The following is a 15,627-nucleotide window of genomic DNA, read 5'->3' as shown; positions in this document are numbered from 1 at the left end:
ATAACACTGTATATTAATTACACTTTAATTAAAAAAAAAGGGGGGGGGCGCCTGGGTGGCTCAGTCATTGTCTGCCTTCGGCTCAGGTCATGATCCCAGTGTCCTGGGATCGAGCCCCGCATCGGGCTCCTTGCTCCACGGGAGGCCTGCTTCTCCCTCTCCCACTCCCCCTGCTTGTGTTCCTGCTCTCGCTATCTGTCAAATAAATAAAATAATAAAAAAAAAAGGGGGGGGCAGAGACCTGAGTAGACATTTTTCCAAAGATGACAGGATGACATACAGATGGCCAACAGGTACATAAAAAGATGCTCAACGTAACTAATCCTCAGGGAAATGCAAATCAAAACCACAATGAGGTACTACCTCACACCTGTCAGAAAGGCTAAAATCAACAACACAAAAACAACAGGAGTTGGTGAGGATGTAGAGAAAAGGGAAACCTCTTATACTGTTGGGAATGTAAATGGTGCAGCCACTACAGAAAACAGAATGGAAGTTCCTCAAAAAATTAAAACCAGAAATGCCATATGATCCAGCAATCTACTTTTGGATATTTATCAAAAGAAAATGAAAACACCAATTTGAAGAGATATACACACCCCTATGTTCACTGCAGCATTATTTACCACAACCAAGATACAGAAGCAACCTAAGTATCTATCGACAGATGAATGGATAAAGATGTGGTATATATACACAATGGAATATTACTCAGCCATAAGAAAGAGATCTTGCCATTTGTGGCAACATGGACGGGGAGAGTATGATGCTAAGTGAAATAAGATGAACACAAATAGACCATATTTGTCTTTCACTTGTATGTGGAATCTAAAAACCAAAACAAAAGAACAAAACTAAACAGACTCACAGATATAGGAAACAAACTGCTGCTTACCAGAGGACAGGAAGGGTTGGGGGTGGGGAGGGACAAAATAGGTGAAGGGGATTAAGAGGTACAAACTTCCATTTATAAAATAAATTAAGTCACAGGGATGTAATGTGCAGCACAAGGACTAAAGTCAGTAATATTGTAATAATTTTGTATGGTGACAGATGGTAACTAGACTTATGATGGGTATCATTTAATAATGTATAAAAGTATTGAATCACTGTGATATATATATACCTGAAACCAACAAAATACTCTGTGTCAATTATACCTCAAAAAATTTGTATCTTAAAGGAACTGAAACTTGAATTATGCTATTTCATCAACTTGGTAATTATTTTCAAGTAATCCTCTTTAACCTTTAACTTAAAGTCTGAATAGTTCCCTACAGTTTATTCTGAAAATTTCATTTGCCAGCATTTTTGCCACTTTCTCTGATATGAAGACAACAGGTCAGGTTATTTTAACTTTAGTACTGTTGCCTTTCTTAAAGAAGAAAGTGAAATATATCTTATACACATCTCTCAAAAGTGAAAAACATCTGGTTCCACTTCTCTCATTTCTGTTATCTATCTGGTCCCTCTAGACTTTATGACTTTGAAAGACACTAAAACAGAATTAGGGCAGTAGTTTCTAGTCCTAGTTAATTAGCTTTTCAATATTATAACTAATGATATTCCAGATATTTTTATGGTAAAATAGGATATTAGGTAAAGTTACTACATCAATTATCCCAAACAATAAAATATATCTAATAGAAAAATCAATGCAAATTCATAGCATTTGATATTTAAGCTCAATATACCATGAAGTTTAATATCTAAGTCCAATATATACAGCTTTTAAAAAGAGAAGAAAATTACCTTTCAACAGATGATTGAGGTCCATTGTGTCATGTAAGGCTTTTTGTTTATATCTGTGGTCTGAACTGGAATCTAACACTGAAGATTTTGATGTGAGATCAGGCCCATGTTTTTCTTGCCCTTTTTTGGTTGATTTCATCGATTTTGCATTATTTTTTAAATCCTCAACATTTCCATATACTTCTTGACTCACGTTTTCTTGCCTTTTAACTTTTACTTTTTGATCATTTGACGCTCCCAGTTCAAAAGATTGAACAGGGCTGATGTCTGGAGTTGACAGAGGAGTGACATCTGTCACAGTATCTTCAGATTCCTCACGGTAGTCATTGACTGTTGGTTTAGTACTTGAAGGCTGTATTCCTGTTGATTTCATTCCTGGTTTATATTTCTGTTTTGGTGACAAGTGGGTTACACCACATAGACGTTTCTTTAATGATGGTGATGAATCAGAAATACAAATATCAGACCCTGCATCTGAACAATCTGTGCCTGAACTTGAAGATGAGGAGGACAAAGAGGAAGAGGAGGAGGAGGAATTACTTTTGGAATACTTTTTACTTATGTTTTTTTTAAAGTTATTAGATGGTTTAGCTGACTTGGACCTGACATGTTGCTTTTTCCCATCATCACTGCTTTCCTCTCCATCTGTATAATAATGATCTTCACCTTCTTTTATAATTTTGGGACTTCTACTTGGAGTGGGCAAGTGTATTTTATGCCCTGCTGTAGCATCCCACAATTTTTTTGATCTTGAAGTGGTCAATGATAAAGAATTTCTGGTTTGCATATTATCATTTTCTACAGGGTGGTGTTCTGGAGTAATTTTCTCCTTTATTGCATTTTCCTTCCTTTGTATTCCAAATTTCAAGTTTACATTTTCTGTATCTTTATCTATTCTCTCTTTAGGGTCATCATTTTGCTTGCCAAAAACTGAGTTACTTTCACATTTCTCTGCTTCTTCAAAGTCACTGTCAAAGAAGGAATGGTCCACTTCACCTTCTGATATATCTATAAACCGATCCATGATGGTAAAAATATATCTGAAAAAGAGGCCAGTGTTACCATCAAACTAAAGAATAATTTCCCAATACTTTTCACTTTTTATAGTAATTGCATATCCCAAACTGAGAAGTTTGATTATAGAGAAACATGACAAAAAAATACCAAAAAAAATAGTAACTCAGTGAAGCGATAATCAGGCTACATGGGTAATAATAAATTGTACCAGTGATTTGAAACATAAGTAAGTCTAATAGTTCAGTTCACAAGAGTACTCAAGGCAAGCATATCACAAACATATACCTAGGTGAATATCCATACACCTAGGTGAACCCTAAGGAAAATCTACCTTCTATAAGTACAATTAGAGTTTAGAATAAGAAGGGATGGTGTTACAACCTCCCCACATCAGCTAAGCCATCTTGAATTTAGAATTTGACCTCTAATACTATTCTCCACTAAAAAACACACAAAAAAACAAAAACCAACAATCAAAAAACCTTAACGACTTGGAAGGCAGCTGATTCTATTTTTGGAGGGAAAGAAAAAGAAGGGCCTAGAATATCTTACTGTTATCAGAAGGCACAGTATTCAAATATGCCTGATATCGTGGTAATACAACAACGGCTCTAGTTTAAAGGGACTTCCACTGTCCACACTGGACAATTTAGTACTGGAAAACAAAACACACAAAATATATTAAAAATGAAAAAGTACTTCTGTAGAAAGCTATTAGTCCACAAAGATATTCAAAAGGGCAAATAATATGAGGTACGTTAAAGAAAGGTATGTATAAATTTCTAATAATATATAGCCAACAATCCAATTATGCACTCAGTATATTCAAATTATGATTAATTCTACCACAATAAAAAATTATGTAATCTGTATTCTAAATCAGCCATAATACTCTGGAGCCTTTAATTGCTTAAGTGATCCCGCAACCTATAAAACAAGTACAAACATGATTTAAAAGTCAACCAAATTCATACTATTAGTAATAGGTTAATAACACAGATTCGAGGTATGTGTGGTAATACATTTTATCATCATTGGGTAACTTTTTCTGCCTTTAAGGTTTTGAAGAATTTAAGAGATTCTGACATATTAAACAAAAAATTTAACTATTTGCAATCAACTTTTAAATGCTTAAGGAAATCTAATTGAATTAGTAAGTTACAACTTATTAGATTTACTAAAAATGTCTAAGTGCTTAGCTAGACTTCCTTTATTAGATGTGTAAGTATCCCTTGTCAGGGGGGTTCAAGGTACTTAAGAAAATAAAATACACCAAAATTGTAATTGTGCTGTTCATAAACGGTATAGAATGTTCAGGGAAAATTAAGCTAAGTGAAGATAATCAAAGTACAAATGAGTTTTAAAATTCTAACACATTATTAGATTTAAATTGAGATAAGATATGTAAGCAGATCTTAAAAGTTTAAGAAAAATCAGATAACTTATACCTAAATAATAAATACAAGAAATATTATTTCCCATAGCACAGATCAATGCCCTCCTAAGTTTTAAAACTCAAATCAACAGAAGGATGCCTCCTCCACAGATCCTCAAAGATATTTAATAAGGTTTCAGATGTCATATTTATCCACATTGAAATTAAAGTTTACTTTCTTAATTTATAAAAATTGAAACTTATCTCCTTGGCATTTGGCAATTAATTTTCAGAGCCATAAGAAAGTCATAAGCCTTTGAATCAGTACCTTCATTTCTGAAATTCATTCTAAGAATGTAATACTAAAAAAGAAAGAATGGTGTGCATTATAGTATTACCTGTAATACTGAAAAAGACTTGAACAGAAGAATATTATGACTCCATCAAAAGAATTATTTATATCAGGGGTCAGCAGGCTACTGTGCATGAGCCAGATCTGACCTGCCATTTGTTCTTGTAAATAAAGTTTTACTGGAACACAGCCACAGGTTTAGATACTGTCTCTGACAGCTATCACTATAACTGCAGAGTTGAGCAGCTGTGACACAGACCATATAGCCCACAAAGCCTAAAATATTTACCAACTGACCCTTTACTGAAAGTTGTGGACCCCTGATTTAGGTGATATATCAGCATGAAAAATGCACAATACAAAACTGTTATCCACACTGGAATAATAATACAATTTACACATTTAAACAAAAACTAGGGGGGGAAAGGGCAAAATTAAGTTGACCTATTAGAAGAAAACCAACAATCCCACTGCATTTTTAATATTTCCATTACTGTTTTTAGAATAGTGTCCCTGCAATAAATTAAGCAAATGACTGGGAGTCTGCACAATGATAAAGAATGAACGGAGTCAGACACACTCAGGCTCAAACTTGGTTCTGCCACTTCCCAATTGTGTTTCTGGGCACATGTACAAGGATGTTCATCATAGCACTACTGTTTGTAATAGCAATGAGTTAGGAAAAAACTCAATGTCTAATAAGAGGAAAATGGATAAGCAAAATGTTGTATAAGATATACTATATGTCCGTCAAAAAGGATGAGCTGAGATATACAAAATGTTTACTAAAAGAAAATTAAATGAACAATTACATAAAACTTAAAACACACATGATACTGAATTCCTCATGGGCACAAAATTACATAGCATGGACTGGAAGGACATCATTCAACAGCTAAGAGTATGAGGCTGTAAGGGGAGAGAAAGGATGAAGGTGAAGAAGCCCACAGGGGGTAAAAAATAAAGAACCTAGAAGAGGCCTGTGATCATTGGTCTTCACATCACAAACAAAGAATAGGACTGAGGGGTACCTGGCTGGCTCAGCAAGTTGAGCGTGTGACTCTTGATCTCAGGGTTGTGAGCTGGAGCCCCATGTTGGGCGTAGTGCCTACTTAATTAAAAAAAAAAAAAGATTATGACTGATCATTGTCAATCTAATTCTGTTCACCTGACTTCAAAAAGGAAACCAACAGATCAAAGCAGCCACTGAATGGTGGATAGCTCTTATAAACATTATTTTGTCATTAAATTCCCAATAAAGTTACCCTCTTTTGTAAGGTAATTAACTCTTTAATCCAAATGTCAAGGGATGGAATAAAAAAGGGTTGCAGATATTTTTTCTCTCTCACTTTGTTACGTGGTTAAGAATACCTTTGTGATTAAAGAAATTTAGGGGGGGCGGGGCACCTAGGTGGCTCAGCCTGGTTAAGGGTTTCTCAATTTCGGCTCAAGTCATGATCTCAGGGTCGTGAGATCCATGATCTCAGGGTCATGAGATAGAGTATGGAGCCTGCTTAAGATTCTCCTCTGTCCTGCTCCCTCTTGCCCCTCCCTCCACCTCTGCTTGCCTGTGTGCTCTCTCAAAAAAAAATTTTTTTTGAAGTTTCTTCAAATTTTAAAAACAAATGGTTTCATGGCAGTGCCCAGAGCATAAATTTCCCTAGTCAGTTTAAAAAACAACTCTTTCAAAAACAAATCATCCAAATCATTCTAACTACCATGCCTCAGAAAAACCTGTTTACATTTTTCAGGAAATACACAAAATTACTAACATAATTAAGTCTCATTTGTATTAGTGCTACTATTCTAGTACAACTAACAGCTAAAATATATCAAAGTTTAAGAGGTTTTTATCATTCCCATTTACCAATGAGAAAAATGAAGCAGCGCAAGAACTTGCCCAGAGTCACATAGCTTGGTAAGTGGCACAGCCAGGATTCTAAGGCAGGCATAGTTTAAGGGTGTTATTAATCACTGTTTATTCTGCTTCAAAGTAAGGTCCTTAAGTAATATCTGTTTGTTTTTAACCTTTAGAATACATTGCTGTGATATCTATGATTTATCTGATAGTGAACTGTCAGCAAGATAACAAGATCTTCTCACCACTGGGACTTTTAAAGGAAAATGGGACCTATTTAGCAATATGGATTTAGGAACAGAAAACGATGGTCTGTACAGTTAAAATTAGATACACATGCCAGTGATGGCCACACATTTTGCTGGGATTTATTTGCTATGTAGCAGTTTTCCACTAACAAAGTAAATGGGAACAAACCTCACTGGAACCATAAATTAAATAAACCAGTAGTAGCCTTGAGTAAATTAAAAAGCGTTAATCTAGGTAACAAGAATTCAGAACTTTAAATTAACTTATGATCCTCTCTATCCCAATCTGAGCTTGTGACCAAACCACCTTTCCAAAGACAGTAGTGAGTTCCAAAGGTATTTCTGACAAGGAGAGTGACAATTCTGGAAGTCACTAAACTTGAAATGTTTCCAGCATGCCTCCTCTTTATGTGTTTGGCATATCAAGTCAAATTTTGTGATCCCTGATAACCCTGAGTGAGACCTATTTAAAGTCCCCTATAAAGGTGCATGGCAAAATAATGCAAGTTAGAGCTAATACCCTTCCCCTACCCTCAGAGTTCCCCAACAGTCCTGAAAGGAAAAAATTTTACCCCCTTACATTAGGAATGAAGAGACTAAGGCCTAGCAATTTAAATGCCTTTAACAATTTAAATTAGTTTGTATCAAGTATGCCTTTTACGACTTGAAGCTTTATCGAATTTGTGAATTAAAAAAAAATGAGATGGACAGTTGAAAATAAGGATTCAAAGGTTCTGGATAAATGGAAAAGAAGCTAACATTCATATAGATTTTATTATGTGCCAAGCACTGTTTTAAGCACTCTTTCACTGATCACTTACCATGGATTATTTTCACTGACCATTTAATACTGGTAACAACTCTGAGGCTAGAGACAAGGAAACTGAAGCACAGAGGTTAACTGACATGTTCAAAGACCACATGGCTAGAAGGCAGCAGAGTCAGGATCTGAATCCAGACAGTCAGCAGTCTTACTGATTCTGCTATACTGAAACAAGCAGAGGAAAATTAATAAGCCAAAAACCTAATGGGGAGGTATATTTGAAATAGCCAAATAATAACACAATAATAGCACAGACACAGAATGAGGGAAGGTGAGGAGGGAAGGTGCACTGTGGGCCCCAGCTTAAAAGAAGGTTTACTGAAAAAAGACTTGGGAGCTTACCAAGTGGCAAAAGCATGACTTAGAAATCAAAAGATTAAAATGCTCTTAAGTCATACCGGGAGAGCAATATGCAGTCTTAAGGTAACTTGCATTATATACTGCTTGGTCAAACTACTTCTTGAATGAAGCATCTAGCTCTCAGTGCTATGGTGAAGAGTCCAGAATCTAAGTCATGATCAATGGTTCATAGAACAAGGGATTCATAGCTAGTAAAAGTAATGGCTGAGAGAAAGGGTATGCTCAGATATTTAAAGGACTGTGATATGAAAAAAAAATTTTAGAGCTGTTATTTGTAGTTCCAGAGGTAGAACTTGCATCAATAGATGTAATATATAACAAACCTGTTCTTAAATCAACCTAAGAATTGTTCAAAATGGAATGGGCTACTTTCTAAGATTATGAGCCACGAAGTCACTAGATAACGTTGGAGCAACAACTGTCCACTTGTTGGGATGCCACAGAGGGAATTCATGCATTAGGAGGATATCATTTTCCCAACCATAACATTTTATGAACTAGGTCTAAATCCCAACATCTATTTGTAATCCAAATGATTAGGTAGTTCTCTGAAATCCGTTTTTCATAGCTAACCGTTTGTGCCTTATCTCCTTACCAAACAGGGAACTCCTGGATCTTGCTCATCTTTACATCCCCAGTGCCTAACGTAGGATCTGACAAATATTAGACATTCAAAGAATGTTTATCTGATGAAGGAGTTTGTGGAGTTAGGAGACTTATGATTGAACTCTAGTTCTGCTCTTTGCTATGTAAGCAGAAAAATCACTGCTTTTCCCTGAGCTAGCTCCTTGACAGTTTCCCACAATCGTCCCCCACCCCCCCCCGCCCCCCTACCACACACACCAGAATTAACCATCCCCTTCTCTGTATTTACATGGTTGATGTAGTCCTCAACAGGTAAGGACCCACCTTACTAAGTCGTCACAGTTCATGAGAGGTGGCACATAACACCTGGGAGACTTTTCAGGCATAACATCCAACACATAGGGTTATTATAAGGATTTAAGCTCTCTGGTGATTTAACTGAATTTATGGGAAAATTATCCAACGATCCCATCCACTAAGCAATCCTTCCGATAACACTTATTTCAAAGTTAGTGAGATTCAATTTACATTGGAAAATAAAAATGTGGACTTAAGACTGTGAAGATTCTCTTTACAACATATTGGGAAAGGGTAAAACTTAAATAATTCCTTTAATAACTCTTTGGGGCTCAATGAAAACCGGTATTTGTCAAAGCTGCCTGGGCGTCACTTGGACACTCACCACCATTTGTATCGCTCCTGCAGGGCCAGCAACAGAAATACTAATGCTTTTTAAGATACATCAGGAAAACACAAATAAGAATCTGGCATTTTTTAAACTGTCATTTCGTTACTGTGACCTCACATTATTTCTGTAATTAGGTGTATAATACGGTCCAAACAAGGTTGGGTCCACGAAAATCTCGGCCCAGAGTAAACACCCGTTTTCCAGGGACTTGAGTCAAGGGCCCGTTCACCACCCCCTCCTGACCATCCCCTTTCCCCGCCCCGCACAGGAGGCAGAAGATAATTGAGAGCCCCTGAGGCTCCGGAGTTCAGAGTCGAGTCCTCAGAGGTGGGCGGCGCCGACCCGAACCCGGTTCCCAGTAACCACCACTTCCCGACTCAGGGCCGACGCCCCCGGGCCATCCCCGAACGCATCCTGGAGGTAGGCCCGCCGGTTCCCATAGGGGCCGGCTGGGGCTGCGGGCGGCCCCACGGACCCGCCGGCCGCGGGCTCGGACGCCTTTGTTGTGGTTACACACGCCACTCGAGGGGCTGGCTGGGCCGCAGGGCCGACGGAGCAAAGGGTTGGGGGTCCCGGCCCGCCCGCCTTCCTAACCTCCCGCGCTGGCTTCCTCATACCGACCCTGAGTTCTCGCCGCTGCCTGGGCTCCAGAGAGAGGAAACGGATCCCGAACGGAGGCGAGGGTGGCGGGCGCGTCGCGGGCGCGGAAGAAGGGGTTGCTCGCGCCCGCTTACTTGGGTGCCGTGGCCGTCGCAGCCGTCTCGCACGCCGCCAGCGGCGTTCCAGGGTCGCGCGCACGCACCACCGCGCGCACGCAACCCCCGCACGCGGCTCCCAGCGGCACGGCTCTTGCTTCCGGAGGCGGGGAGAACGGAAAGGGAAAGGAGCGGGTGCAGAGGGAGCGGCGCGAGTACCGCGGGAACTGGATGGAGGCAGAGCGTGCGGCTCGGCGCCTCCTCGTGGCTCCTCGCGGAGGGCGTCATAGAGCGCGGTGGGCCCGCCGAAGGCCTAGAGAGGCTCGAGCGCCGCGCCCCCTTGCGGGAGGCGGGGAGGGGGAAGCCGGGCCCGCGACTCCCGAGTGGGAAGGGACACGTGAAGAAATGAAGCTTGGAGGCCGTTAGTTGCCCAGTGCACCGTTAAGGTCTTATTGCTACTGTCCTCGCTATTAATGGCAATGCGGGTGGACCTAGTTGTTACGGTGGCTGATTGGGAAAGTGGCTTCAATTATCTTGTAAGTCTTTACCAAAACAACAGCAGTAATAAATGGGGGCAGCTGTGACTTTGTCATTCTTTTTATCAGCAAAGCTCAGATCAAAGAACCAGTTGGTTCTATGATCCAAGAGCTGGTAACACATTAGAAAGTCCTCTGACTACTGGTGAATGAAGTGGGTGGTTAAAACAAGAAAAAAAATCTGTGGAATATGCTGAATGCCATAATTTTTCGGATTTGAACTCAACAGGCACACAGTAGGTGGGGTAGAATAATGGTGCCCCAAATATGTACACTTCCTAATCCCTGGAACGTGTGAATAGGCCATTTAACATGGCAAAAGGGACTCGGTGCTATGTGGTTAAGGATCTTGAGATGGGAAAATCAACCTAGATTATCCAGGTGAGTTTGATATAATCATATAGATTCTTAAAAATGAGAGTCAAGGGGCGCCTGGGTGGCTCAGTCGTTAAGCGTCTGCCTTCCGCTTGGGTCATGATCCCAGGGTCCTGGGATCCAGCCCCGCATCGGGCTCCCTCCTCAGCGGGAAGCCTGCTTCTCCCTTTCCCACTTCCCCTGCTTGCGTTCCCTCTCTCGCTGTGTCTCTCTGTCAAATAAAATCTTTAAAAAAATGAGAGTCAAGAAGTTTGGAGCCATTAATAGGAGTGGTGGTCGTAGAAGCAAGAGGTTGTAGCGTAGAGCACCGTGACTGTAAACAATACTGTACTGCATATTGGAAAGTTAATACAGTAGATCTTAGAAGTTCTCATCACAGACAGAAAAAGTTCTCAGGGGTGCCTAGGTGACTCAGTCAGTTAAACCCCCAACTCTTGATTTCATCTCAGGTCATGATCTCAGGGTGGTGAGATGGAGCCCCGTGTGAGGCTCTAGGCACTGAGGCTGGAGCCTGCTTAAGATTCTCTTTCCTTCTCCCTCTGCCCCTCCGCTCACTCTCACTCTCTCTCTAAAAAAAAAAAAAAAGAAAATTCTCATCACAAGAGAAGAAATATGTAACTGTGAGGTGATGGATGTTAACTGGACTTATTGTGGTATTCATCTCATAATATATACATATATTATGTTGTACACCTTAGACTTATATGTTGTTATATGTAAGTTATATTAATAAAACTGTAAAAATTTTTTTAATTTAAAAATAGCAGCAAGAGGTCAGAGTGATGTAAGGGGGCCTTGACTCAAGGAAAGCAGGCATCTCTGGAAGCTGACAAAGGGAAGGAAAGGTATTCTCCCCGAAGCCTCCTGGAAGAATGCAGCCCTGTCAATACCATGATTTTAGACTTCTGACCTCCAGAACAGAAAGAATAAGTTTGTGTTGTTTTAAAGACTAAGTTTGTAGTAATTTATTACAGCAGCAATAGAAACCTAATGCAATGGGTACTCAATACAGTTTTCACATGAAAGTGCAAAGAAAGCTAGGAACTATGGGTTACCCATATCCTAGGGAGTGTCACTAAGGAATTGACTCTATTTTTGTGCTTTACAATGTATCTTGTACTTTTGGGTTGTAATTGCCAACAAGTACACAGGATCATTTTGTTGTTTTTGTAGGCTAAAAGGCAGGATTTCACTTAATTCTGCTTGATGAAACTATGCTGGTACCATTTCCCAGGGACGAGTGTCTACTCTGTGGTCAAAAGTTTGTTATACAGAGGGTTTGAAGAAACATTTCTCCAAAGAAGTTACACAAATGGCCAATAAGCACATGAAAAGATGCTCAACATGACTAATCATTAGGGAAATGCAAACAAATCATGAGATACCACTTCACACACATTAGGATAGCTATTATAAAAATAAGAGAGAAAATAAAAAGGATTGACAAAAACGTGGAGAAATTGGAAACCTTGTGTATTGCTCATGGGAATGTGAAATGGTGTGACTGCTGTGGAAAAACTATGGCAGTTCCTCAATAGATTGAACACAGAACTACCGTATGAGCCAGCGATTTCACTTCGGGTATATACCCGAAAGAATTGAAAGCAGAGTCTCAAACAGATATTTGTACACCCATGTTCGTAGTAGCATTATTCACCAAAGCCAAAAGATGGAAACAACCCAAATGTCTATCAACAGATGGATAAACAAAATGTGGTATATTCATACAGGAATATTATTCAGCCATAAACAGGGATGAAGTTATGATACATGCTACAACATGGATGAATCTTGAAAACATTATGCTAAGTGAAATAAGCCAGGCACAAAAGAACAAATATGACCCCACCTGTATGAAGTACCTAAAATAGGCAAGTCACAGTAACAGAAACTAGAAGTGGGGTGCCTAACTAGCTCAGCTGATGGAGTGTGCAATTCTTGATCTTGGGGTTGCGGTTTTGAGCCCCATGTTGGGTGTGGAGATTGTTTAAAAATAAAATCTTTGAAAAAAAAGAATAGAGGTTACCTGGGGCTTGGGGGGTGGAGAGGGGAGGGGGAGTTCTTGTTTAATACGTGCAGAGTTTCAGTACAGGATGACGAAAGTGATCTAGAGATGGATACTGGTGATCGATGTACAACATTGTGAATACCTAGTACCACTGAACTGTACACTTAAAAATGGTTAAAATATTAAATTTTGTGTATGTTTTATCATGATAAAAAATAACAAAAAAATATTATATCTTAAACTTTAATTTTGGCTCTTTCTGGACTATAAATTTATAAAATTTTGCCTTTTCCCTGGTTTTCTTTTCCTGCAAAGAGCACATCCTCATTAGTCCATATTGAATGAATGAATCAATGAACATATGAAATAGATTGTAAATAAGCTTTCTTTTTTTTTAAAGATTTTTATTTATTTGACAGAGACACAGTGAGAGAGGGAACACAAGCAGGGGGAGTGGGAGAGGGAGAAGCAGGCTTCCCGCGGGGCAGGGAGCCCGATGCGGGGCTTGATTCCAGGACCCCGGGATCATGACCTGAGCTGAAGGCAGACACTTAACGACTGAGCCACCCAGGCGCCCCTATAAATAAGCTTCTTCAGGACAGAGATTTTAATTTCTTTGTGCCGCTTCATAATTCTGGTCAGAAACGGTCATCAACTTATAAGTGAAAAAAGGATCTTCTCCAGATTCATTGAATCTGGACTCTTTTATCAGAAAAGATGAAAATAATATCCCCTGACCCCTTTTCAAAAGTTGTTTTCACTTATTAAAAACCTCTTGAAACAGAATATAGGCTTGACTATTTCTGTAGAGAGCTATTAAAAGACCTTTTTGCATAATAGCTGGAGGTTTTTTCATCTATGCTAAACTTTATGTTATGAGTAAGTGGATTTTTTTAAAAAAACTTAGGAATTAAGTTTTGAAGGATGAAGTCTTTCCAGGGTTGAAGTTTATAACCCAAATTGAAACTAAATGTAGTTAAGTTTCATATATTTTAAGTATCTAAATGGGGTACTTCAAAATATCTAAATGCTGTAAAAGGAAATTGAGAAAGCAAAATGACTTAGATTCACATTTGAATTTCCTGAACTTCCACAAAGCAGAATTAGTAGCTCTCTTCTTGCCATCATAGAACTTTATAATACCTTAGTAATATATATTACATTGCTTTATGCTTCCCCCCACCCCAATTAGAATGTGAGCTCTTCAAGGACAGAGACCATATTTTTTTAAAGATTTATTTATTTTAGAGAGATGGGGCAGAGGGAGAGGGAGAGAGAGAATCTCAAGCAGACCTCACTGAGCAGGGAGCCTGATGTGGGGCTCGATCCCACAACCCTGAGATCATGACCTGAGCTGAAATCACGAGTGGGACACTTAACCAACTGAGCCACCCAGGCGTCCCCAGAGACTGTGTTTTATACTGTTTCTAACAAAGCACCTAGCTAATATTTTTGGACTAAATGAAAGAATGAATAAAAGTCACGTACTACCTTCTAGAAGTTTACAGTCTATTTAAAAGCCGGATGAATGCTGTTATTATTGTATTGGTTTTGTAAGGACATTATTTGTATAATATAGAAAGCAGTTTGTTTTGCCCTTTGACATTACTTTTAACTATTTGAAAGATGGCATCATGGAGGAGAATCTTGTAATTTAGGTTTACCACTTACTAGCTGTGTGATTTTTGAACAAGTCATTTAACTTCGCTGAACCTCAGTTTCCTAATCTGGAAAATGAGATTATAAAATTTACCTTATGTCCTTTATAGAGTTATAGTGAGGAACATATGTTTTAAAAAGGATTTCCAAAAGTTGAAGTTTCCATTAAGGGGCACCTGGGTGGCTCAGTCAGTTAGGTGTCTGCCTTTGGTGTCATGATCCCGGGGTCCTGGCATCTAGCCCAGCATCTGGCTCCCTGCTCAGCGGGACATCTGCCTGTGCTCTCCTGCTCTCTCAAATAAATAAAATCTTAAAAAAAAAAGTTTCCATTAAAATATGAGATTATTTTTACTACTTTTTTGGGTCTACTCAATTATTCTAGATATAGTATCATGGAAGAATATCAGATTTATTCATTCAAAAGTATTAAGGGCCTACTCTGTGCAACCCCTATTCATACTCTAATATTAATTTTTACTTTCTGTAGGTATGTTCTCTTTCCTAGAGCAAATAAATGACAAATGAAAGACACGGGCTTCTTTTCGGCAGTATATAAAAGCTTTATATAATATTAAATATATAGTGTTAATCTGAAAATATTCAAAATCCTTTCCTAATTTATGCAAGTACATTTAATCAATATTGTGTCCTGCCTACTTTATATTTTACTCTGCTCATAATATATATCATGAAAAAGCATAAAGATCAGTTCAAAAAGTTTTTTTTTTGGCCCACATGCATTTTGGAGAAATTAGATAATAAGTAAACACAATTTATATTCTTTCTTTATCATCTGCTGCCCAATAATACTGGATATCAAATCTAAGTGAGTGTAGAATTTTTTTCACTTTGTTTTATAACTTGAAAATATTAGAGTAAAATAAAGCTAAATGATATAGCTATAACCCCAAACTCTTCACTGAGAAACATAGTTGTATACTATCTCCCTTCCCCCTATCCTTCCCTAGGTCCTTTTGTTCATTTTATAGGTAAATGGGATTAGATTATGAAGAACTATCAATTCCAGGAACAAGAAATGTGAACTTTAACATATTTACAGTGATAAGTCACTGGATACCACTGATTTTGGTGTGCAGCCAGATGATCCACAAGAAACTGATTAGTGTATTCTGTCAAAGCAAATTGTGGTAGGTTGTTAAAGTAATGCAACCAATGAATTTTACTCCCCATATTTAAGCCCATGTGTAGACCTCTCCCTGTTTAATTACTGGTTGGGCCATATGATTTACTTTGGCCAATGGGACATTAGCAAATGTAAGGTAAGCAAAAGCTTAA

The 15,627-nt window shown here is 38.6% G+C and overlaps 1 protein-coding gene across 11 annotated transcripts in view; it reads right to left on the bottom strand.

Moving 5' to 3' along the window:
* CFAP97 (cilia and flagella associated protein 97) overlaps positions 1–9,936 on the bottom strand; it is a 37,189-nt gene extending 27,253 nt beyond the window's left edge. Inside the window, exons 1-5 of one of the 11 annotated variants that reach the window (XM_078069811.1) lie at positions 9,680–9,762; positions 7,424–7,590; positions 5,528–5,607; positions 3,322–3,424; positions 1,753–2,792 (exon numbers count right to left, since the gene is read on the bottom strand). In XM_078069811.1, coding sequence (XP_077925937.1) covers positions 1,753–2,776 — 1,024 coding nt within the window. In that variant the 5' untranslated portion in view covers positions 2,777–2,792; positions 3,322–3,424; positions 5,528–5,607; positions 7,424–7,590; positions 9,680–9,762. Of the gene's footprint in view, positions 1–1,752; positions 2,793–3,321; positions 3,425–5,527; positions 5,608–7,423; positions 7,591–9,679 lie in introns of those variants that run through there. The other 10 variants (XM_078069809.1, XM_078069812.1, XM_078069814.1 and 7 more) reach the window with 10 other exon arrangements.
* Between the last annotated feature and the right edge of the window lie 5,691 nt (positions 9,937–15,627).

Source organism: Halichoerus grypus, chromosome 3 (genome assembly GCF_964656455.1).
Source record: "Halichoerus grypus chromosome 3, mHalGry1.hap1.1, whole genome shotgun sequence".
NCBI lineage: Eukaryota > Metazoa > Chordata > Mammalia > Carnivora > Phocidae > Halichoerus > Halichoerus grypus.
The sequence above is the reverse complement of the archived record's forward strand: the minus strand, read 5'-3'. Positions and strand labels throughout refer to the sequence as shown.